Source organism: Callospermophilus lateralis, chromosome 7 (assembly GCF_048772815.1).
Source record: "Callospermophilus lateralis isolate mCalLat2 chromosome 7, mCalLat2.hap1, whole genome shotgun sequence".
In the NCBI taxonomy this organism is placed as follows: Eukaryota; Metazoa; Chordata; class Mammalia; order Rodentia; family Sciuridae; genus Callospermophilus; species Callospermophilus lateralis.
In genome coordinates this window covers 64,962,541-64,988,102 of record NC_135311.1, presented here as the reverse complement: position 1 = coordinate 64,988,102, position 25,562 = coordinate 64,962,541, and the positions used below count along the sequence as shown (strand labels likewise).

The window sequence follows — 25,562 nt, the reverse complement described above, 5'->3', positions numbered from 1 at the left end:
GCTCTCATCAGCAGACAGCCAGAAGTCGCCAGCAATCCAGCAATAGGCTGCAGCTGACAGCAGTGAGGTTACAGGTCTCTTAAACTCAAGATGCCTCAACTCTGTTCGTCTGTGTTGTCTCTGCCAATGTCTCAAACTTTTTAGTATTGAAGTGCATTTTCTTTCTACAATTGTATTAATTACTATATGTAAAAACTGACAAGTAGAATTCTAGTACACACAGATTCGCAAGCTTTTAGGCCACTATGTAAATATTTAAAAAGTTAAGTGAATTGCCAATGATTCCACGCATGCTATAACAACACAAGTGGTCAAAGATGTACTAGAACATTATGTGGGAAAAAATATATTCATACCCAATCAAGATTTTTCAGGCACTTGCATTCAGAAGCATTTTATGAGTCAGCACCAGGTTTGCTCCAAAATAAAGCTCATTTTTCCCTACTGCCCCTATTTGTTGAGAACAATATTATACATTAAAGATGCATTTACATGAATCATTTTATAGAGAATATTATTTTAAGTTTTAAATTATAGTACTTATTTTATGCAAAACTTCAAAAACACAGAATTTAAAGACAATACCAGTGAGGCACTATCATTCTATATGACTAAAACTCTATCATTCTATATGACTAGCAAACACAATACAAGGCCAAGAGGCAAAATATACACTTTGAAAATCCTATACAAAAGTGGTTCTGTTACAACATTCTTTCATAAAATAAACACAATACATAAAAACGAAACAAGAAAAAAAAAACTGAATTTTGACCACCTACACAAACTGTGGCATTTCAAATTCAAGGTCTTGTACCTCTTCCATTTGTTTTAGCCTGAGTCCCTGGCACATTGGATTCATGTCAGGCAGGCCAACCTCCTCACAGTTCTCTTTAGGCTCAGCAGCTGGTTTCAAAGCATAAGCTGATGTGCTGTCTGCCTCTGGAACAGATTTCTCCACATGACTCAGGGGAGTAAGAGCTGTGCTAGGAGGCACTGTTGCTAAAGGTGAAGCTGGTCTCTCCTCAGTCCCCCTGACTTTGCTGGTCAGGATAGGTGGTTTGTAAAATGTTGTCCCGAGATGGGGCTGCACTATTCTGGGTGCTCTTGCAGGAGCAAGACGGTGAGAATGAGAAGACAGTCTCACTGGTGCCTCTCTTGCTGAACTGGCTGGCGTGTTGGGCTGTGTGGCACCATTGGAATGGTCACCACTATCATTGATGCTCATTGTCACTTTTTCCTGGAGTACACTTGGCACAATCACTGCACTCATGCCAGTTAAGTTCTTTAGTTCACATTTTTGTTCCTGAGTTTTTTCTGAAATCTGCTGATCAAAACCATTAATTTGGGAGCCAACAGTAGTAGAGGTATCTTTTATATTAAGTCCTTCAAAGGTAAGATTCTGGCAAAACTTGTCTGAATTGACATTTCCCACATTTCTCCTGTTTTTCTCATTAGGAGAGCTTGCAAGATGGAATCTATCTACAGGCAAACAGCAACATCTGATCTTGGTGCTTGGCATAGGCCTCTGAATATCATTTGTTGTCACATCAGATTTCAGACTAAGTGGTTTCGTGGTTTTACATATATTGTCCATCTTTTGTGATGATGATTCAAGTTCTTTGTGATCTGAAAAAGAAGAGATTTTTTTTTAACTTCATGAAGCTTGGTTAATAAGGAAGTGTGGTTATTATGAATGGGCATTCTCTCAAACAACAGAGACTTACATATTTTTCCAACACTATTTTCTCAGTCATCTATGCAGAGGAATTAAAAATCCATACAATATTAAAGGCACATTTTTAATTAAAGCATTACTTTTTAAAATTTATCTTAATAGTATAAATAGTCACAAAGCACATAAAATAAAAAAAAAAAACACTTCCTGTAGTTACTTGTTTTAATATACTACCCATGAATGAATATTTTCTGTGTTAAGACTTTCCTGATTTCAACAGGCAGACAATGGTAACTCTAGAACAGTAACACTATTCTGTACACCAACAAACTCCATGTCCTGAATCCCAAGGACTTTGCCTGTCACTTAATCTGCTCTCCAGCTACATTCTGTCCATACTGAGGGCAACACACCAGAGAGGACTTGGATGCTCTCCCAGCTGATCCACTAATACATGGCAACATCCTCTGCACAAAGGAAGGTTGAAGAGCTGTCAGAATTGCCATTGTGCTACTGGTTCTGTAGACTCCAGACTTACCTTCTTATCTTTCTCCTCTAGTCTGGTCCCAAGGTCCCTGTTTTCTCACCTAAAACCCTAGCATCTCCCACTCTGTCTTTGCTGCATGTGCCTTAGAAGCTCCTGTTACTAGAAAGGTGCAGCCCTCTGGCCATGATCCTCTTCTCCCTGCTGAGAAACATCAGACAATTGTGTGCCTTGCCACTGGTCTGATGGCTTTCCAACAGCCCTGTTCATAGCCCACAGTCCTCATCCCTGCCACCTGGTCCTTCTCCCACATCCTTGGGCAGTGGTTTGAAGACAGGTGCACAGCAGCATCACTTGATGATGATCGCAGGTCATCATCTCATCTGACCTCCTTCCTCACCTGAGGCTGCTGGCCTCTCTTCCCTGGTTCTCAGGCAGTGCTCATGTGATTTACTGTCCTGGGCCCTTCTCCACATTGATAGAAGGGAGCTGAGCCATTGTGGTTGGATGGCAACCACCAAAACATATTTACAGTCCTGCAGAACTTCTAGCACCACTTCTAGCTGCCTGGGTGCTGTCTCAGCTCCTGCTGCAGTTCTGCCCTTGGCAAGCCTAATGCACTAGCCCTACCTGCCTTCTTCTGTCAAGACAAACTCCTATGTGGAGATATGTTGGCATGTGTTATTAATGATCTTCTAAATAAAAGGTTCAGAATTACCTGGTATGTAATGAAAATTTCAAATATTTTAAAATTATTTATTGTTATTACTATACCTACCTGCGAATCCAATTTCATTGGACAGCAAAACAAGGTTACATTTAGGAATGAGACAGGATGAGGTTCAAATCCTGAATCAACAATAATTTAAGGACATGACCCTTGGCATTATTTACCTTCCTGAGACTGTTAACTATGGCTTAAATGAGGTCAAGGTTCATAGCACAGAAGTGCTGATAAGATCAAATCAGATAAATGGAATCAGTGAGTCCAGTGTTTTTCTTTGCAGAGAGGAAATGGACTCTTTGTTTTCAGACTTTCTCAGGCTACACTTATTGATATTTCATTAATTTTATATATCAAATTTAACATTTATGACTATATATTGAAAAATTCAGATTAAGCTCTACTAGAGCAGTAAGGAATGGAAGGTTTTCAACCCCCTTACCAGAAATGATACACTGAAATAAAATGATTAAAAACAGTGAACAAAAAGACTGGAGCCAAGAAAATGGAAGACATGTGTGCTTAATGTGCTAAAGTTAGGCCACAGGTAAAGGGACATCAAAAAACTTTAGGAGTCTATTTTTTTTTTTTTTTTTGATTTTCAGGAGTCCAGCTTTTTTCTGTTTTGACTTTAATTGATGACAAAGAAGTGAAGGTGAAAACAAATCTCAGAAAGAGAACAAAAATAATTTATGAATTTCAAGATATCTTTTTACAAGAGAGAAACAAAGCATGATATTCATTTAAATGACATTCACTAAACTTTCTCAATGGCTAGAAAAGTTAACTAATAAAACCTTGAAGTTTGAACTTACCTCAACTTAATACCCCTTGTTTTTTTTTAAAGGATGAGTATTGTAGATGGACACAATATTTTTGTCTTTATTTATTTGTTTTATATGGTACTGAGGATCCAACTCATGGCCGCACACATGCCGAGGCAAGCGTTTTACCACTGAGCTACAAGCCCAGCCCTCACCTTGGTTTTTAATCACGACTTCTTGGCAAGGTTTGAAATATGCAAGGATATATGTTACATGACCACTCACCAATGAGACATGCATCCCATTTTTCCAATGCATTTTGCTTGCGTTCTGATTCCTCAAATGATGTAGCCAATTCATAATTTTTAATTTCAATATCTGCAGTGTGAATATCCTATTGAAACAAGAAAAGTTTTAAACTAAAAGCAAAACACATCTCAAAACAAACAGTTCAAAGACTATTAACTTGTTAACATAAACATCACAAATTTAATGCAATTCTGTAATGGTCAAAACTCACTTGCTTCATAGAAAAATATTGTGACTTTGTGGAATGTTCTGTTGATATTACGGGTTTGCAAGGAGGGCTTTTATCCACCCGAGGTGCAACAACGTCAGTACTAGATGAAACATTTTGTGGGTCTAGGGACCCATCAAAGATCATCTCTGCATTGGTAATGAGGAATTCGACCAACAGGGCCTGATTGGCATATGCAACAAGAGAGGAGGAGATGGTACCAGGAGTGGTTGTAGGCCTGGGCCTCATGACACAGGGTCCAAATACCACCCCCAAGTTTTTTGAGTTCATCAGGTTTTCTTCCGAATGGTCTGCAACCCTGAAAAGAAGAACACATAAAGTGTATGAGATTTGCCTAATAGATGTCTTTAATGTTAGTTTACTATGACTTGAGAAGGTTGGAGAAAACTCGGGCTATAGAAGACTACAAAACGTTTGTCAAGGGTCAAGTTTGGTGGGTCCAGGGAAAGAATCCTTTGTTTCATTATGATACTTACCACACACCAAACTGAGTTTCAGAGTACTATATTAGGATAAAATGCATGTAAGTAGAAGGAACTACTGAACTCAGTAGCAGAAGGAAGAAAAACACCTCAAAAAATTGCTCCATCATTGTATGTGGGATATACTCCCCGTTCCAGTATAAGAACTGGAAACTGAAACAGCACTGTCAATTTCTCTCTCACTGCCCAGTTATTTTTCTTTTTTTAAAAAATAATTTTTACCTAGAGATGGACACAATACCTTTATTTAATTTATTTATTTTTATGCAGTGCTGAGTATCAAACCCAGTGTCTCACATGTGCTAGGCAAGTGTTCTATCACTAGCCACACTCCCAGCTGCCCACAGCTAGTTTCCTAGCCTGGATGGTTCTCTCTCCTGAACACCTCTCTGTTCTATTGCCACTATCAATGTTCTGGTTTTACTTCAAGCACTCTCAGCTTGATATTTCTATGACTATCCAAAGAAATCTGTCTCTGCCTGGTTTAGCTATCAGGATGATACTAGATTCATCTATGGGTAAAGTAGCTGTGATATATATATATATATATATATATATATATATATATATATATATATATATATATATATATATATATATATCTAGTGAATGGGTTAGCTTTGCTATTTGTCTTTCAGAGGATTCACCACTGATGTATAGAAATGCATTTGATTTATGGGTATTAATTTTATATCCTGCTACTTTGCCAAATTCATTTATTATTTTAGAAGTTTTCTGGTGGAGTTTTTTGGATCCTCCAAGTATAAAATATGTCGTTGGCAAAAATGGTAATTTAAGTACTTCTTTTCCTATTTGTATTCCCTTGAATTTCTTTCACCTAATTGCTCTGGCTAGAGTGGCAAGGATTATGTTGAACAATTTTTAGATGGAATGCTTCCAATTTTTCTTCATTTAGAATGATGTTAGCCTTAGGTTTAAAATAGAGAGCTTTTACTATGTTGAGGTATATTCCTACTACCCCTAGTTTTTCTAATAGTTTGAACATGAAAAGGTACTGTATTTTGTCAAATGCTTTCTCTGCATCAATTGATATAATCATAGGTTTCTTCTCTTTAGGTTTATTGATGTGATGAATTACATTCATTGATTTCTGTATGTTGAACCAACCTTGCATCCCTGGAATACACAACTTGATCATGGTGCATTGTTTTTTTTTCATATGTTTTTGTATGTGATTTGCCAGAATTTTATTGAGAATTTTTGCATCTATGTTCATCGTGTAGATATGGGTCTGAAATTTTCTTTCCTTGATGTGTCTCTGGCTGGTTTGGGTATCAGGATGATACTAGCTTCACAGAATGAGTTTGGAAGGGTTTCCTCCTTTTATATTTCATGGAATAATTTGAAGCCCTTCAAGATATGAATAGTTAAAAAAACTGTGGTATATATACACAATGGACTATTACTCAGCATTACAAGGGAATAAAATAATGGCATTTATAGGTAAATGGATGGAGTTGGTGAATATCATGAAGTAAGCCAATCCCCCAAAATCAAAGGCCAAAATTCTCTCTGATAAATAAATGTTGATACATAATAGGGTTCCTGGGGATGGAGGAACATTGATTGGGCTCAGGAGAGGGAAGGAAGAGGAGGGGTATGGGGTAGGAAAGATGGTGGAATGAGACAAACATCATTACCCTAAGTACATGTATGACGGCACATGTGGTATGACTCTACATCATGTACAGAGAAATGAAAATTTGTGCTCCATTTGTGTACAATGGATTGAAAAGCATTCTGCTGTCATGTATAACTGATTTGAACTAATAAATTTTTTTAAATTTTTATTTTATTTATTTATTTGTATGTGGGACTGAGGTTCGAACCCAGGGCCTTGCACAATCTCTACTGCTGAGCCACAATTCCAGCCACAAAAAATAAATTTAAAAAAAATTTAAAAAGGAGATCTTAATTACTGTCAGAAAGGTCTAACAGGCAAATCTGAATATGTGAAATTCCTGATTCCAAGTTCTTTAGTGGGCATAGAAACACCTTGGTCAACTAATCTGCCAGGTAGGTAAGATTTTTTATCAAGTCTCTAGGAAGGGTAGCACAGTTCCTGCTACTGCTTGCTATATTGTAGCCTAATAAAATCAAATTTTCTAAATGCAAAATGCTTTCTTGTGTCTCCATGTCATTTCTCTCTGCCTCATATGCTCTTCTGCACATTCAATACCAAATCACCACTCAGTTCTTAAAAATCAGACACAAGGCCTTTTGCCTCTTCTGCTCTATTCCTACCCCCAAAACTTCCTCTGCATGCCTACAAGCTGTGCACAGCTACTAGAAAAAGAATGATGGTGAACTGTGGTTATATACAGACCTGTACCCCAAGAGGATAAACCCACAAATAGCAGAAACTCTATATTTCCACCCTAGTTTCCCCAGCCAGAGCCTGGCACACAGGAAGCATCTGAGGGAACCATGTTTGCTGCATGAACATGTATTCAATGTCTCCCTCTCCCAACACATAATAAAAACATCCTAAAATCATTTTGAAAATCATAACAATATAAATGTACTGAATACTATTGCCCTGTTGAATTAAAAATGGCTAAGATGGTATAAAAATTCTTACCTCTTAAGATGGATGATAAGGTAATGTAGAGTGTTAAAATTGAACGGTGGCAATTTTCTTACAAGGTCCTTGGTTTTGAGAAAAATTTGGTTGATATCTGTACACATATTTGGAGATGTGTTGTCTTCAGAGTTGTCCCTTTTGGTGTCCTGTTCTTGGTTAATTTGTTGGATGACATTTGCAAGCTGCATAAATTCTTGGTACCATTGGAATAAAACCAATGGCTCTGGTAGCTAAAGAAACAAAATTATATTAAAAATACCTTTGGGCTGAGGTTGTGGCTCAGAGGTAGAGTGTTAGCCTAGCACATGCAGGGGCCTGGGTTTGATCCTCAGCACTACATAAAAAATAATAAATAAAATAAAGGTATTGCATCCCGCTACAACCAAAAAATAAATATTTTGAAAAAATCTTCTGCCTGTTTTCTTTGTTAAAGTCAACTATAAGTGAGAATTACTCAAATAATTTAGCATGTCCCCTTTAGATTAACAAAATTTTCTAAAGTCAATCTGTATTTATTGATATCATTTTCAGTATTGGGGATTGAACCTAGGACCTCAAGCATGCTATGCAAGCACTCTAGTACTGAGCTTCATCCCTGCCCATAAAATAGAATATATATGTTTGGTAGAGAAGTGACTTAGAAAGCAAATCAAAATCTTGACTATAAATTATATTTATGTTAATAACAAATTAATGGAAAATGAGTGAAATTCTAAACTTTAAATGAAGTTTAAGCTTTAAGCTTCATTATGGGATTTTAAAACTCTTCTATTCACATCTGCCCCCCAAATATATAATCTTCAGCTGTTTCACTGGAACAAACATAGAATAGTGAACAGAATCTATAAAATGAATCAGAAACCCATGGATTTTATGAGTAAGGGGTAAAAATATCAAAGTGCTAAAGGGCACAGATTTTACTTAGGCAAGAATGAAGATCAGCACAAGATTATATGACCTACAAAAACATACTGTCAACATCTCATGAAACTTTCAAACAGGCTGATTTGCCATGAATAGGTCAAAAGAAGTTCTTACAACAAATATCCACTGCCAAAATGAATTTCAATGTTTCTACTGACCTACAATAAAAAATTCAGTGAATCGTTGGCTACCTGATGTCCTATAATATCTGTGGGAAGTTAAGGTGTTGCCCTGTGATCAGTTTCTATCTTCAACCACTCTGGGATCTGAAGCAAGTCACATCACCTGTTGGAGCTTTAGGTCAATGAGTCAGATAAAGGCTACTGTCTAACACTATTGCAAGAATTGAGCACACTTTGCCAAATGAAAGTCTTAGACATATAAAATTCCTCAACAGAATGCAAGTTTATTGTATTGGACCCAATTCATCTCCTTTCCCTGACTGACTAAACAAGGTTAAGGATGACACATTATGAGACTTCCAGTCATTCAAAGGTATCAACCTCCATTTCTCAGTTGAGGAATCTGTAGAATGTGATTAAAGGGTTATCAATGCTTTCCTGGGCTAACATTGTAGACCCAGCAATTTATACTTAATTTCTTTCCCTCCTGCAATTCCACTAAAATACAGTAGGCTCATAAGGACTAGGAAAATAGAGAAAACAAAAAGCAACAATTCACAAGTAGAAGAGCAGATGAATAAGTCCTGATGCAGCATTTCCAAGAGAACTGACTCTTTGTCACTCAACATGATTTTCAGAATCCTAAAGGGATGTAGACAATCACTACCAGGTCCTCTGATCTTGGCTTAGGTTGCAGGTGGGCCAGCGGAGAAAGCTTAGCTCTCTATAGAATCCTGTCTCCACTCCATGTACTAGGGCAATCTCCTTTCTAAAACTGGAAAATTTTTCTCTGGGCAATGGGATACAGAGGCTCTCTGAATCGAGGCAATGCCAAACATAAGGACCACAGAGGTAACTGTTTTCAAACGGGGATATGTTGGCTATATGCACACTGAAAGCACAGATCCTACAGTCTTAGTAACCCTGGCTTCCACAGTATTGGTACTGCATCTCTAGGCAAGGAAAAAACCCTTTCCTGGGGGACTGGGGTTGTGCCTCATGGTAGGGCACTCATCTGGCATGTGTGAGGCACTAGGTTGGATCCTCAGCACCACATAAAAATAAATAAATTAATTAAAAGTATTGTGTTCATCTACAATTAGAAAAAAATGCCTTCCCAGGAGGATCACACCAGTGCCAGAACAGGGAACTAGAGACATGTAGTTAGGCATATACCAAACAGTCCACCTAGACCACTTTATAGTAAAGTTCAAAGTTTTTAAAAAGCCTTGATGTGTTCAAGTGCTTCCAAAGTGATTTCAAGTCCAAACTCATGTAACTAGCCACCATGAAAGACAAAAATCAAAATGGATGGAAAAAGAACAAAATGAAGTTCTAAAATGATGCTGTCAATATGCTGGCAACTAGTCAGATATGGTGAAAGAGTACTGGAAATGCAACTGATCTAAATTGAGATGTGTTCTAAATGAAAAATAGATACCAGATTTCAAAGAAAAAGAGCTGCAATACAAATACATAAATAAACAAAATACCTCATAATTTGAAAAACTAGATATTCAAAATGTTAAATGAAATGTTAAAAATCACTTCACTTTATTTTTAATTTTTATGTTGCTATAGAAAATTTAATGTTATATATGAGGGTCACATTGTATTTCTACAGAGGTTAGAGGCCAAATAGAGAAAAGAACCCTTAATGAGAAAAATCTATGAACATCCACAATAAAAGAGCATCATATAATCATTTAAAAAATGTGATCAAAAGAATAGAAAATCAGACTTCTTGAATATTAAAACATGATCTCACAAATGGAGTAATTTACTTATTCAAGAAGAAAAAGACAAGGAAATGTCTTAGAAAGTTTTTGAAGAAAAAAAGAACAATAAAGAAAAGGTAAGGGAACTGGAGAACAAGTATGCTTGCCAAGCAAGTGCAAGACCCTGAATTTTTAATCCCCACGAGTACAAATAACAAATTTATAAATATTTATATGTGTGTTTGTGTATGGTACACACACACATCTCCAAAGAAGAGCTTCAAGTACAAGGGTGGGAGAATGGCAATAAAAATCAAGAAAAGTTCCAAGAACTAAAGTGCTCACAACTGACGGAGCTCATGGAGTGGCCAGAATACTGGATGGAAATATATCCACATCAAAGTACATCATTATAAAATCTTAGAATAATGAGGGGGGTGATGACATAGTCTATACTAATGAAAAATATTCAATATAAAATATTTTTGCTCTTTGCATTTGATGGTAGGTTTAGAATAAAACTTTAACCTTTTGTAGGTAAAATTTTAACACTTCACATATATCGTGTGAAGAAAATTCGGACAGATCTACTAAATGCCTTCCACTTTCCAGAGCTCGACACAGGATTGCGATTTTTGCCTTGTTGCCACTGACTCTATAGATGCCCTTGAAGAGAAAAGGAAAACAGAATGCAATATTTCACTTTAGTACAAAGGGCTAAATGCAGACATCTAGACAGAGTTGATGTATCTACTTCAATTTTTATTAGTATTTAAAAAATACAAGTTGAAGTCAAATAAATTAACATTTTCCAAATAAATGTGAATAAATTTAGTTATTACAAATGGAGAGTGCTGATTTTCTTAAAATCTCTTTTTCATTAAATCAAATCACAAAGGCATTTATGTTTTTAGAGTTTTAAGAGTAAACAACATACTTGTAAACTCAAGGCAGTCCTTTCGATTTCTGAAGCACACATTTTGATTATGAAAGGAATGCCATCTGGCTCCTTTTTGGCAACACAGGACAATTCTGCTCCAAATAGGTGTATTTTCCCCCGAAGTTTACGATGTCCGCAAACGATGGTTAAGTTTGCCATGCATTTTTTATGGCAGATAAGAAGACACTATAAGAAAATGATATTTGAAAACTGATTGACTCACCTTAAAATTATTCACAACTAAGCAAAATACAGGCCGACTAATAACGACAAAAATAAGTGAAAAAGTACTATTTGTGGTTTGTGAATTACATTTAACAGGAAAACAAATAAGAAAACTACAAAAATAAACTGTGGGACTTTATTAAACATGTACTGGCAAGCTAGGTGTGATGGCATATGCCCATGATTCCAGCTACTTGAGGGGTTGAAACAGGAATTTCACAAGTTAAAGGCCAGACCAATCTAGCAAGAGCCCATTTCAAAGCACAATTTTAAGAAAGAGTGTATGGGCTGGGGATGTGGCTCAAGCGGTAATGCGCTCCCCTGGTGTGCGCAGGGTGCTGGGTTGGATCCTCAGCACTACATAAAAATAAAATTTAAAAAAAGATATTGTGTCCACCGAAAACTGAAAAATAAATATTAAAAATCTCTCTCTCTCTCTCTCTCTCTCTCTCTCTCTGTGTGTCTCTCTCTTCCTCTCTCTTTCTCTTTTCTCTCTCTAAAAATATGGCATGTGCAAGACCCTAAATTTAGTTCCCAGGAGTACAAACAACAAATTTATATATATTTAAATGTGTGTTTGTGTGTGGACACACACATCTCTAAATAAGTAAAATCATAACAAAAAAGTATATAGCAAAAGAAAAAATTGTGATTCCAAAAAGATCTTACCTCTTGGCATTTAAGACCTTGAAATATGACAATGTGTTCACAGTATCTACATCTTGCTGGATATCTCCATTTTTTGAACTTATGGGTGGCAGCTGCTTTTGCCATTAATGATTGCTGAAATCTTCCAAGGGAGCTGGGTCCTTACAACAGAAATGTTAGTATGTAAGAAGGGTAAAATGACAAAAACATATACCACATGATATTGTACATGGAATAATTTTTAGACTTTGAGATTACTTATATATTACAAAAAGCTATTATTTTGAATTTCTAACATAAAAAAGCATCTCATTTATTGATCTCTTATAAAACACACATTTTTTTTTCTTTTTTTATTTACTTATGACAGTGGAATGTATTACAATTCATATTACACATGTAGAGCACAATAGTTCACATCTCTGGTCATATACAAAGTATATTCATACCAATTCGTGTCTTCATACATGTATTTGGCATAATGATGACCTTCTCATTCCACCGTCATTTCTAACCCCATGTTCTCTCCCTTCCCCTCGCATCCCTCTGTTTCAGAGTCCTCCCTTGTTCCCCCTCCCTACCCCACTATGAGTCAGCCTCCTTATATCAGAGAGAACATTTGGCATTTGTTTCTTTGGGCTTGCTTAGATTCACAGAGCATTATCTTCTCCCACACCATGCATTTATCTGAAAATGCCATGATTTTATTCTCTTTTATTGCTGAGTACATAGGATTTTGGAAGAACCCTGCATGTTTTTATACAGAAATTAACAAGTTGATTCTAAAGTTTATATGAAAATGTTAAAGATATTGGAGAGCCAAAGAAATTTTAGAGAATCTAGACTGCTTGACTTTACAACTCACTGTAGAGCTACAGGATTCAAGCCAGTGTGCTTTTGGCCTAGGAAGAGACATGCAAATCAACAGAATAAAATAGAATCCAAAGTAGACTCTCTTGTATTTAGTGAAGCTATTTCTTTTTTTAAAATTCATTTAATTTTTTTAAATACATGACAACACTGGATTGCATTTCAATTCTTATTACACATACAGAGCACAATTTCTTTTATCTCTGGATATAAAGTATGTTCACTTCAGTTTATGCCAGTATATATGTTCTATTTTTTGCATTACAATTCTTAATACACATATATGCCACAATTTTTCATATCTCTGTTTGTATATAAGGTATGTTGACACCCATTTCAAATCTTCATATATGTACTTTGTAAAATGATGTCCAACACATTCCACCATCCTTGCTAATCCCCTTCCTCCTCTCTTTCCCTCCCACCCCTCCCTAGAATTAATCTCATCCTCCCATGCTGTTCCTCCCAACTCAACTATAAGTCACCCCACTTATAGCAGAGAAAATATTTGGCATTGTTTTTTAGGAATTGGCTGACTTCATTTAGCATTATCTTCTCCAACACCATCCATTTACCTGCAAATGCCATGATTTTGTTCTTTTATCATGCTGAGTAGTATTACATTGTGTATAAATGCCACATTTTTTTGTCCATTCATCCACTGAAGGACATCTAGGTTGGCTCCACAGTTTAGCTCCCATCTTCTCTTCCGAACCCCATCTACTGTAATTCATTTCTCTCCCTGATACAAGATTTTTGGTTGGAACCCATTATCTTTCCAGTTTGAAATATGTTGTTCCAGGATCTTCTAGTTCTCAGGGAATATGTTGAAAAATCTGCTGTTAACCTAATTGGTTTACTTCTATGTGTAATCTGATTCACTTCTCTTGTGGCTCTTAAAATTCTCTCCTATTTCTGTATATTGAGAATTTTCATTATAATGTGTCTTGGTATGGGTCTGTTGTGATTTTGCACATTCAGTGTCCTGCAGGCTTCTTGGATTTGGATTTCCATTTCATCCTTCATGTCTGGAAGTATTTCTGATATTATTTCATTGAATAGCTTGCACATTCCTTTGGTTTTGAACTCTGTGCCTTTCTCTATCCCAATGACTCTTAAATTTGGACTTTTTATGCTATGCCATATTTCTTGGGTTTTCTGCTCATGGTTTCTTATCATTTTTGCTGTGCTGTCTACATTCTTTTCAAGATAATATACTTTGTCTTCGTGATGTCCTATCTTCTAAGTTGTATTTCTGCTGGTGATGCTCTCATTTGTGTTTTTAATTTGGTTCATATTTCTTTCATTTCAAGTAATTATATATATATATATATATATATATATATATATATATATATATATATATATATATATATCTCCTCAGTCCTCAATCTCCCTGTAGAGGTCATCTTTTGTTTCTTGGATTTGTTTATGTAGCTCATTGTCAAAGTGATCTTTCACTATCTGTATTTGTTGTCTAATGTCTTTTTTGAGATTCCAAAACATCTGAATAATGTAAATCCTGAAATCTTTTTCTGTCACTTTTTCTGCTGTTTCTAATTATTCTTCTAATGATGCATTGTCTTCAATTGTTTGTGGTATTTTCTTCCCTTGTCTTTTCATGTTGCTGGTATTTCGTTCCTGCTCTGTGGGACTGGTGTGTTATTCTTTTTACCCTATAGATTTGTAGTGCTCTTGTATATTCCAAGATCCCTTCTTTGTGGGGAGAGACAATGTTGACATTCCCAAAATAAACAGTACATCACCTATGTGTAAATTACTGCTATTAAGACATTCATAGTTAGTCTCAATGTCTAGTTATTCTAGATTCAATTATAATTTAAAATATAATCAGTAGTTTCATAGAAGATGTACACTTTCTTCTGGTGGTGGACAGAGAACTAGAGGTCAGGTATCTGACTTTATGTTAAGGGCAAAAGATGTGAGGGCAATGGATTAATAAAACTTAGAAATTTGGAGGAGAACTCTAATCAAGAGAGTTAGTAGCAGGGGAATAGACAGGAGGTAATTTAGGGGAGACAAGTATGTGGGAGGACAGTAGAATGCATAAAAACAAACATGTATATGTGTTTAGAAAATTACAAGAAGTAAAAATAGTAAAAATTAGGAGGTTGAAAGAGAAAGAGAGGGAGGAAGAAAAATAAAAAGGAAGTAAAAAAGAGAAAAGAGAGAGAGAGAGAAGTAAAAAAAAAGAGGGGTGGCTTATGCAATTCCTTTATATTATATTATTCTGGTGACTCAGTTCTATTTCATGCAAAGTTCTTGGTTATATGTTGGGGTTGTGAGGACCAGAGGAGGAGGGGTAGAGGAGAAAGAAAGAGGATAATATGGAAGAGAAGAAAACAAAAAACAAAACAAACAAACAACAAAATACTCTCAGAGTTCCCTTTTCTTCTCTTTTAGTAGGTAGAGTTGTCTATTCCAAGCTTGGTTCTCTGCCCTCAGTGTGGTGTAGGTAACCAGTGTGAGAAGACTAAAGCTCTCCCTCTCTTGTCTGGGCTTCCCTAATCTTGGTCTCTCTGAGTTGCTCCTAGGTTTTAGCCCCCTCCCCTCTCTTGCTTATCAGGTCTCATCTGGGGGACCTCACACCCTCCAACTTAGGATTGCACCAAGTGGGCAGTGTCCCGGTGGCACTGCACTCCTGTTCAACTGAGAGCTGATTTTGTGCTGATAGTTTCTATACCGAGTTATTACAGCTGGGGGAGTGGATTTGGAACCCAGGTACCTGTTCAGTCACAGATCCAGCTGGTAACCACACCCACCAAAGATGGTGAGAAAGGTCAAGTCAGTCCTTTTCCCAGTCGGGGTGTCTGGTGAGGTGGGGGGAGCTGGGATGTCCTTGTGCTGTGCCTAGAACGTGGTCTGGGGACCTGCGTGGGAGCAGAGCATCCCCTGGAGTTCTGCCACTCCACCGAGGTGCTTAGTTGGTGTCTCTGCTCCCCCACTTGAGAGTCGCGCCTGTGCTCAAACTGTGGGCTTTGGGACTGAAGCCTGGAGTCTCACCTGAACACAGAGGCTCTGAGTTCTGCTTGGTGTTCGCAGCTCTGGTGGATTCTGTGAAAATCCGCTGGATGGGGTCCTGTCACATGAACTGAGATGTTGTGTTCCCTCAAGGCAAGACCCCGAGCAGGAGAAGCCACCTGATAGCTTTCTCTGATTCAGGCACAGAGCAGCCTGAAGCAGGATCTCCTCTACTCTGCCACCTTGGATCCCAGTCAACCGATTTCTGTCAGAGATGCCAAAGTAATTCCGTGGTCTTTCAATAAATGGTGCTGAAATAACAGATATCCATAATGCGAGGGATGAACATCAAACCTTATTTCAGTCAACTCTAAAATGAACAGAAACCACACACCTAAACATACAACCTAACACTATCCGTCTTTGAATTCAGGGTTATGAAGGGCAGCTGTCTATTTTTATAAATAAAGGATGTTTTGGGAACACAGCCATGTTGATGTATTGTGTATAATTGCTTTTAAGGATTATTAAATATAATGGTAGTAGAGATAAATAACTGTTCAGGTGTTGATAATTTTTGAAACTGAGGTTGTATTCACAGAGTATACTGTTTGGCCTACTTTGATGCCTGCTTGAAATTTCCCATTATGAAAACTTGTTTTTGTTTTTTTAGTCTACCTTCAGATCTACTCTGGGCTATCTCAAGATCATCCCCATAAGCTCCATCACTCTCCTTCCCATTTCTCTCCAGCAAGGCTCAACCAATCCTAAAGTCCCCTGAATGTCCTGTGGAAGCCAGCCATTCATTCTAACATGCTAAGCACAAATGTGACATCATGGTGGTACTCAATGAATATTAGAAAATATATATTATAAGTAAAATTATGGAAGGTTCTGTCTGCATACACCCTGAAGTTGAAACTGAACTTGCCCTTCCCTAACACTTCTATAAACATGTTAATTAGCTCCGACCTCTTCCTTTCAAAGGAAGACTGTGGGGCTAGAGTGTAGTTCAGTGGTAGAGTGCTTGCCTAGTGTGCCTGAAGCCCTGGTTCAATATGTAACACCACAACAAATAAAATAAAAAGGAAGACTGTGACATTTGAAAACTTTCTCAGCAATACACCCTGAAACTTTCTTCAAGAAAAATAAAACTCTTATCAAGGGAGGCATTATTGCCGAAAATCTGCTCTATGAACAAGGTGGCTCAATTCCTTATCATGTAATCATAAAGACAATTAATAAAATATGCTCCCAACCTTTATCAATCCCCTGTATTCTTTACACATATGAATTATTTTTGTGTGTGCGTCTCATCACCATGATGAAAATGAATGGGAAATTTAAAAGAAACAGCAAACCAACTACTCTTCAAATCTTCAAAGCAGAGCTATTGTCTGTGACTTGTTGTCTCAGATCAAGTGGTTCTGGCTTGATTTGAGAACCTGCACATACTGGCAACCTACAGAGCTCTCTTTCAGATTTCTCAGTGTCTCTGAGCAAATGGCTGCACTGTCAAAGCAGTGAGATCCTGGTAGACATTAGAGATGACCAGCAATTCTGTGCAGGAAGACCCCCCCCCTTCTGTGCTTATTAAAATTACCCTTTACTTTCAAGCTCACACAAAAATACCACTTCATTCCCTCCACTGAAAATAATCATTCCTTTGGCTGTAGTTTTTGGTTATTGTATTCTGCCACTCATTAAATGGAAAGGTTCTACAGGGAGTCTGTCTAGCATAAAGTGAGATTCTGATTAATTTTCAGAATCTGAATAAATTAAAATACATAGGAATCCAAATCCTTCCAGAATCCCTTCTGGGAATCATCTTTGTTCAATGGTAGTACTAACTCCCTGGGACAAAGAGCAGTTGTAAATGCCCACATTCCTAGGTCAAGGGCTTTTACAGGTGGGAGGTGAAGGGGATGATAATTGAGAGGTTGTTCTATTTTGGGGAGGTGGAGTGGTCTGGTGTTACCCTACATTCACTGAATATAGTGATTCTTCAACTCAGCCAAACTTCAATATCCTGCCAACTTGGGGGCTGAAACTTTTCTACCGGGGCCCATTGGGCTTTCTTCAAATTCAGTCTGCATGAGACCAGATCTATAGGTATTGTCAACCTAATGAGGCTTAAGTGTCACTATTCCTCACTTTCACAAGTCTTACAATAGGTTAGCATTTCTATGTAGGCATTTCTGGCAAACTGATTAAAGAACTCACTGCAGGGAAAAGGATCTAAATTTCAAAGACACACATGTATATATGTATAATGTGCTGTGATTTATTTACTCATCCTAAATACTCACCTCCACATCTAATTTTGAATTCTTTTCCATGAAGAGGGAGACCCCTACACCCAAACTCAATAAGGAGGTGAAGTGAACCCAAAGAGGAAAAGAACAAAACTGATTTAGAACAAAAAGCTGCCTGCTGTTTAGAAATGGCCTTGGAATATTCACAAAACACCTAACACTCCTCCCTTCCCCCAAAAGATCCAAAGAACTCAGTGGATGTCAAAGATCCAAAGGACTCAGTGTGGAACCCTCTCCTTGGTCTGTAAGACAGGGACAGTAGTGAAAAAGTCAAATAAACCAGCACCTGTCTGACTCAAAGAAAAGGACAGTCCTGGTCCACTGGTTTCCTCAGAAGGGGGGCCACCTCTGGAACACCAGATTTTTATCACCGACAGGGTCTTGGGGAATCCTGGACACATACTCACAGGGACATACCCTCCTTGTAGCAGTTGGGATCTCCCAGCTTATCAATTCCAATTTAGACCCTAACTTTCTGTGCTGAGGTCATGGTTGAAAAAAGGTGAATGGAAACAGAAGGGACAGTAATAAGGGAAGGACAGAAAAGAGATAGGATAGAGATACAGTCAGAAAGAAAGGCAAAGAGGGAGTCCCTGCACCTTTAGGCCCCCTTCCCTGCTCAAAGTAGTCATCAACAAAGGCCTAGATGAGGTGAAGTGTGTAAAGAAAAAGAAAAAAGGGAACAGCACTTGTTAGTTTCTTTACCTAGGTACTCATCAGAATGAAATTTCAGGAAATGTACCCACACTTACAAAAAGATCCCAGTGGGAAAGACGATTGTGAAGACCCGAAGAGCAAGAAGGAAAAGTCAAGTTAACCCGTGAGTATCGCTGTGGTCCTCAGCTGCCTCAGCGTCGTTATCCTGCTCCAACTGCTAACTGATCACAAAGGACCACAGTGTTCCGGTTCCCATAGTGCCCACTCCTGACGTCTACCTCTCGTGGGCGCCCATCTCAATGTTCCATCCTCGCGGAAGACCCCGCCCCGCCTGCAGCTGCCTCCCCTCCAGGACCACCGCGAGCCACTGTGGCCGCTCTGACCCTGAAAGGCAATTGGTCAGCAGCCATCTCTGCAGTCCCCAGCCCAGTGCAGCGCCAGAGCGACCAACTCCATCCCACACTCATCCCCGTGCTTCCTCCAGAGTCCAGGACTCAGACTCCCGTGAAATGCATGGCAAGAGAGGGCCAGAGCTCGCTGCCTCCATCCCCCACGCATTGCCCTTGGTTGCCCTATCAAGCCACCTCCAGGACCACCCTGGCCACAGAAGCCCCTCCCCGCCATGCACTGCCAAGTCCCCCAGAGACCAGGCACTGTGCAGCACTCATGGGGGTGAAACCAGGGCCAGCAGCAGATGAGGGCGGTTGTGGATCACAGGCTGTCAGCTGTGAAGCACTCTGATTCAGGCCCCGCCCCGCCCGCAGCTGCCACACCTCCCGGACCAGGGCGCTAAGCTGTGGCTGCTCTGACCCTGGATGGCAATTGGTCAGCAGCCATCTCTGCAGTCCCCAGCCCACTGCAGCGCCAGAGCAACCACCTGCATCCCACACAGCGGTTGTGGATCACAGGCTGTCAGCTGTGAAGCACTCTGATTCAGGCCCCGCCCCACCCGCAGCTGCCACACCTCCCGGACCACTGCGGGACACTGTGGCTGCTCTGACCCTGGATGGCAATTGGTCAGGAGCCATCTCTGCAGTCCCCAGCCCAGTGCAGCGCCAGAGCGACCACCTCCATCCCACACAGCGGTTGTGGATCACAGGCTGTCAGCTGTGAAGCACTCTGATTCAGGCCCCGCCCCGCCCACAGCTGCCACACCTCCCGGACCACCTCACGACGCCAGAGCAACCACCTCCATCCCACACTCATCCCCATGCTTCCTCCAGTGTCCAGGACTCAGACTCCCGTCACATGCATGGCAAGACAGGGCCAGAGCTCGCTGCCTCCATCCCCCACGCATTGCCCTTGGTTGCCCTATCAAGCCACCTCCAAGAAAACCCTGGCCACAGAAGCCCCTCCCCGCCATGCACTGCCAAGTCCCCCAGAGACCAGGCACTGTGCAGCGCTCATGGGGGTGGAACCAGGGCCAGCAGCAGATGAGGGCGGTTGTGGATCACAGGCTGTCAGCTGTAAAGCACTCTGATTCAGGCCCCGCCCCGCCCGCAGCTGCCACACCTCCTGGACCAGGGCACTAAGCTGTGGCTGCTCTGACCCTGGATGGCAATTGGTCAGCAGCCAACTCTGCAGTCCCCAGCCCAGTGCAGCGCCAGAGCGACCACCTCCATTCCCACACAGCGGTTGTGGATCACAGGCTGTCAGCTGTGAAGCTCTCTGATTCAGGCCACGCCCCGCCCACAGCTGCCACACCTCCCGGACCACCACAGGACGCCAGAGCGACCACCTCCATCCCACACTCATCCCCATGCTTCCTCCAGTGTCCAGGACTCAGACTCGCGCCATATGCTTGGCAAGAGAGGGCCAGAGCTCCCTGCCTCCATCCCCCACGCATTGCCCTTGGTTGCCCTATCAAGCCACCTCCAAGACCACCCTGGCCACAGAAGCCCTTCCCCGCCATGCACTGCCAAGTCCCCCAGAGACCAGGCACTGTGCAGCACTCATGGGGGTGGAACCAGGGCCAGCAGCAGATGAGGGCGGTTGTGGAGCACAGGCTGTCAGCTGTGAAGCACTCTGATTCAGGCCCCGCCCCGCCCGCAGCTGCCACACCTCCCGGACCACCGCGCGATGCCAGAGCGACCACCTCCATCCCACACTCATCCCCATGCTTCCTCCAGTGTCCAGGACTCAGACCCCGCCAAATGCTTGGCAAGAGAGGGCCAGAGCTCGCTGCCTCCATCCCCCTCGCGTTGCAGTTGGTTGCCCTATCAAGCCACCTCCAAGACCACCCTGGCCACAGAAGCCCCTCCCCGCCATGCACTGCCAAGTCCCCCAGAGACCAGGCACTGTGCAGCGCTCATGGGGGTGGAACCAGGGCCAGCAGCAGATGAGGGCGGTTGTGGAGCACAGCCTGTCAGCTGTGAAGCACTCTGATTCAGGCCCCGCCCCGCCCGCAGCTGCCACACCTCCCGGACCAGGGCGCTAAGCTGTGGCTGCTCTGACCCTGGATGGCAATTGGTCAGCAGCCATCTCTGCTGTCCCCAGCCCAGTGCAGCGCCAGAGCGACCACCTCCATCCCACACAGCAGTTGTGGATCACAGGCTGTCAGCTGTGAAGCACTCTGATTCAGGCCCCGCCCCACCCGCAGCTGCCACACCTCCCGGACCAGGGCGCTAAGCTGTGGCTGCTCTGACCCTGGATGGCAATTGGTCAGGAGACATCTCTGCAGTCCCCAGCCCAGTGCAGGGCCAGAGCGACCACCTCCATCCCACACAGCGGTTGTGGATCACAGGCTGTCAGCTGTGAAGCACTCTGATTCAGGCCCCGCCCCGCCCACAGCTGCCACACCTCCCGCACCACCACAGGACGCCAGAGCAACCACCTCCATTCCACACTCATCCCCATGCTTCCTCCAGTGTCCAGGACTCAGACTCGCGCCATATGCCTGGCAAGAGAGGGCCAGAGCTCCCTGCCTCCATCCCCCACGCATTGCCCTCTTTTGCCTTATCAAGCCACCTCCAAGACCACCCTGGCCACAGAAGCCCCTCCCCGCCATGCACTGCCAAGTCCCCCAGAGACCAGGCACTGTGCAGCGCTCATGGGGGTCGAACCAGGGCCAGCAGCAGATGAGGGCGGTTGTGGAGCACAGGCTGTCAGCTGTGAAGCACTCTGATTCAGGCCCCGCCCCGCCCGCAGCTGCCACACCTCCGGGACCACCACGCGATGCCAGAGCGACCACCTCCATTCCACACTCATCCCCATGCTTCCTCCAGTGTCCAGGACTCAGACTCCCGCCAAATGCTTGGCAAGAGAGGGCCAGAGCTCGCTGCCTCCATCCCCCACGCATTGCAGTTGGTTGCCCTATCAAGCCACCTCCAAGACCACCCTGGTCACAGAAGCCCCTGCCCGCCATGCACTGCCAAGTCCCCCAGAGACCAGGCACTGTGCAGCGCTCATGGGGGTGGAACCAGGGCCAGCAGCAGATGAGAGCAGTTGTGGAGCACAGGCTTTCAGCTGTGAAGCACTCTGATTCAGGCCCCGCCCCGCCCGCAGCTGCCACACCTCCCGGACCAGGGCGCTAAGCTGTGGCTGCTCTGACCCTGGATGCCAATTGGTGGCAGCCATCTCTGCAGTCCCCAGCCCAGTGCAGCGCCAGAGCGACCACCTCCATCCCACACAGCGGTTGTGGATCACAGGCTGTCAGCTGTGAAGCACTCTGATTCAGGCCCCGCCCCGCCCACAGCTGCCACACCTCCCGGACCACCACAGGACTTCAGAGCGACCACCTCCATCCCACACTCATCCCCATGCTTCCTCCAGTGTCCAGGACTCAGACTCGCGCCATATGCTTGGCAAGAGAGGGCCAGAGCTCGCTGCCTCCATCCCCCACGCATTGCCCTTGGTTGCCCTATCAAGCCACCTCCAAGACCACCCTGGCCACAGAAGCCCCTCCCCGCCAAGCACTGCCAAGTCCCCCAGAGACCAGGCACTGTGCAGCGCTCATGGGGGTGGAACCAGGGCCAGCAGCAGATGAGGGCGGTTGTGGAGCACAGGCTGTCAGCTGTGAAGCACTATGATTCAGGCCCCGCCCCGCCCGCAGCTGCCACACCTCCCGGACCACAGCACAATGCCAGAGCGACCACCTCCATCCCACACTCATCCCCATGCTTCCTCCAGTGTCCAGGACTCAGACTCCCGCCAAATGCTTGGCAAGAGAGGGCCTGAGCTCGCTGCCTCCATCCCCAAAGCATTGCAATTGGTTGCGCTATCAAGCCCCCTCCAAGACCACCCTGGCCACAGAAGCCCCTCCCCGCCATGCAGTGCCAAGTCCCCCAGAGACCAGGCACTGTGCAGCGCTCATGGGGGTGGAACCAGGGCCAGCAGCAGATGAGAGCAGTTGTGGAGCACAGGCTTTCAGCTGTGAAGCACTCTGATTCAGGCCCCGCCCCGCCCGCAGCTGCCACACTTCCGGGACCACCACTTGATGCCAGAGCGACCACCTCCATTCCACACTCATCCCCATGCTTCCTCCAGTGTCCAGGACTCAGACTCCCGCCAAAGGCTTTGCAAGAGTGGGCCAGAGCACACTGCCTCCATCCCCCACGCATTGCCCTTGGTTGCCCTATCAAGCCACCTCCAGGACCACCCTGGCCACAGAAGCCCCTCCCCGCCATGCACTGCCAAGTCCCCCAGAGACCAGGCACTGTGCAGCGCTCATGGGGGTGGAACCAGGGCCAGCAGCAGATGAGAGCAGTTGTGGAGCACAGGCTTTCAGCTGTGAAGCACTCTGATTCAGGCTCCGCCCCGCCCGCAGCTGCCACACCTCCCGGACCAGGGCGCTAAGCTGTGGCTGCTCTGACCCTGGATGGCAATTGGTGGCAGCCATCTCTGCAGTCCCCAGCCCAGTGCAGCGCCAGAGCGACCACCTCCATCCCACACAGCGGTTGTGGATCACAGGCTGTCAGCTGTGAAGCACTCTGATTCAGGCCCCGCCCCGCCCACAGCTGCCACACCTCCCGGACCACCACAGGACGTCAGAGCGACCACCTCCATCCCACACTCATCCCCATGCTTCCTCCAGTGTCCAGGACTCAGACTCGCGCCATATGCTTGGCAAGAGAGGGCCAGAGCTCGCTGCCTCCATCCCCCACGCATTGCCCTTGGTTGCCCTATCAAGCCACCTCCAAGACCACCCTGGACACAGAAGCCCCTCCCCGCCATGCACTGCCAAGTCCCCCAGAGACCAGACACTGTGCAGCGCTCATGGGAGTGGAACCAGGGCCAGCAGCAGATGAGGGCGGTTGTGGATCACAGGCTGTCAGCTGTGAAGCACTCTGATTCAGGCCCCGCCCCGCCCGCAGCTGTCACACCTCCGGGACCACCATGCGATGCTGTGGCTGCTCTGACCCTGGATGGCAATTGATCAGCAGCCATATAGGCAGTCCCTTGCCCAGTGCAGCGCCAGAGCGACCACCTGCATCCCACATGGCGGTTGTGGATCACAGGCTGTCAGCTGTGAAGCACTCTGATTCAGGCCCCGCCCCGCCCACAGCTGCTGCACCTCCCTGACCACCCCACATGCCAGAGAGACCACCTCCATCCCACACTCATCCCAGTGCTTCCTCCAGTGTCAGGACTCAGACTCCCGCCAAATGCTTGGCAAGAGAGGGCCAGAGCTCCCTGCCTCCATCCCCCACGCATTGCCCTTGGTTGCCCTATCAAGCCACCTCCAAGACCACCCTGGCCACAGAAGCCCCTCCCCGCCAAGCACTGCCAAGTCCCCCAGAGACCAGGCACTGTGCAGCGCTCATGGGGGTGGAACCAGGGCCAGCAGCAGATGAGGGCGGTTGTGGAGCACAGGCTGTCAGCTCAGAAGCACTATGATTCAGGCCCCGCCCCGCCCGCAGCTGCCACACCTCCCGGACCACAGTGCAATGCCAGAGCGACCACCTCCATCCCACACTCATCCCCATGCTTCCTCCAGTGTCCAGGACTCAGACTCCCGCCAAATGCTTGGCAAGAGAGGGCCTGAGCTCGCTGCCTCCATCCCCAAAGCATTGCAATTGGTTGCGCTATCAAGCCACCTCCAAGACCACCCTGGCCACAGAAGCCCCTCCCCGCCATGCACTGCCACGTCCCCCAGAGACCAGGCACTGTGCAGTGCTCATGGGGGTGGAACCAGGGCCAGCAGCAGATGAGAGCAGTTGTGGAGCACAGGCTGTCAGCTGTGAAGCACTCTGATTCAGGCCCCGCCCCGCCCGCAGCTGCCACACCTCCGGGACCACCACGTGATGCCAGAGCGACCACCTCCATTCCACACTCATCCCCATGCTTCCTCCAGTGTCCAGGACTCAGACTCCCGCCAAAGGCTTTGCAAGAGTGGGCCAGAGCTCGCTGCCTCCATCCCCCAAGCATTGCCCTTGGTTGCCCTATCAAGCCACCTCCAAGACCACCCTGGCCACAGAAGCCCTTCCCCGCCATGCACTGCCAAGTCCCCCAGAGACCAGGCACTGTGCAGGGCTCATGGGGGTGGAACCAGGGCCAGCAGCAGATGAGGGCGGTTGTGGAGCACAGGCTGTCAGCTGTGAAGCACTCTGATTCAGGCCCCGCCCCGCCCTCAGCTGCCACACCTCCTGGACCAGGGTGCTAAGCTGTGGCTGCTCTGACCCTGGATGGCAATTGGTCAGCAGCCATCTCTGCAGTCCCCAGCCCAGTGCAGCGCCAGAGCGACCACCTCCATCCCACACAGCAGTTGTGGATCACAGGCTGTCAGCTGTGAAGCACTCTGATTCAGGCCCCGCCTAACCCGCAGCTGCCACACCTCCTGGACCAGGGCGCTAAGCTGTGGCTGCTCTGACCCTGGATGGCAATTGGTCAGGAGCCATCTCTGCAGTCCCCAGCCCAGTGCGGCGCCAGAGCGACCACCTCCATCCCA

The 25,562-nt window shown here is 44.2% G+C and overlaps 1 protein-coding gene across 1 annotated transcript; it reads right to left on the bottom strand.

The window, feature by feature from the left end:
- Positions 1–778: 778 nt before the first annotated feature.
- Positions 779–24,114, bottom strand: LOC143404362 (rho GTPase-activating protein 29-like). Its single transcript, XM_077110069.1, has 9 exons — positions 23,998–24,114; positions 15,747–15,822; positions 11,874–12,013; positions 10,977–11,165; positions 10,568–10,705; positions 7,273–7,505; positions 4,171–4,486; positions 3,936–4,044; positions 779–1,629 (listed from the first exon to the last, which is right to left on the bottom strand). The coding sequence occupies exons 1-9, from the start codon at positions 24,112–24,114 to the stop codon at positions 779–781; spliced, it is 2,169 nt and encodes a 722-aa protein (XP_076966184.1).
- Positions 24,115–25,562: the final 1,448 nt, after the last annotated feature.

Bases quoted from the DNA above. Each gene is read 5' to 3' on its own strand.
- LOC143404362 (XM_077110069.1), bottom strand. From the start codon at position 24,114: ATGTGGGATGCAGGTGGTCGCTCTGGCGCTGCACTGGGCAAGGGACTG. The intron at 10,706-10,976 runs GTATGTTGTTTA...TTTCTCTTCAAG, and splicing joins GGACTGCCTTGAGTTTACAA to GGCATCTATAGAGTCAGTGG. The intron at 4,487-7,272 runs GTAAGAATTTTT...TCTTCTTTTCAG, and splicing joins CTTATCATCCATCTTAAGAG to GGTTGCAGACCATTCGGAAG.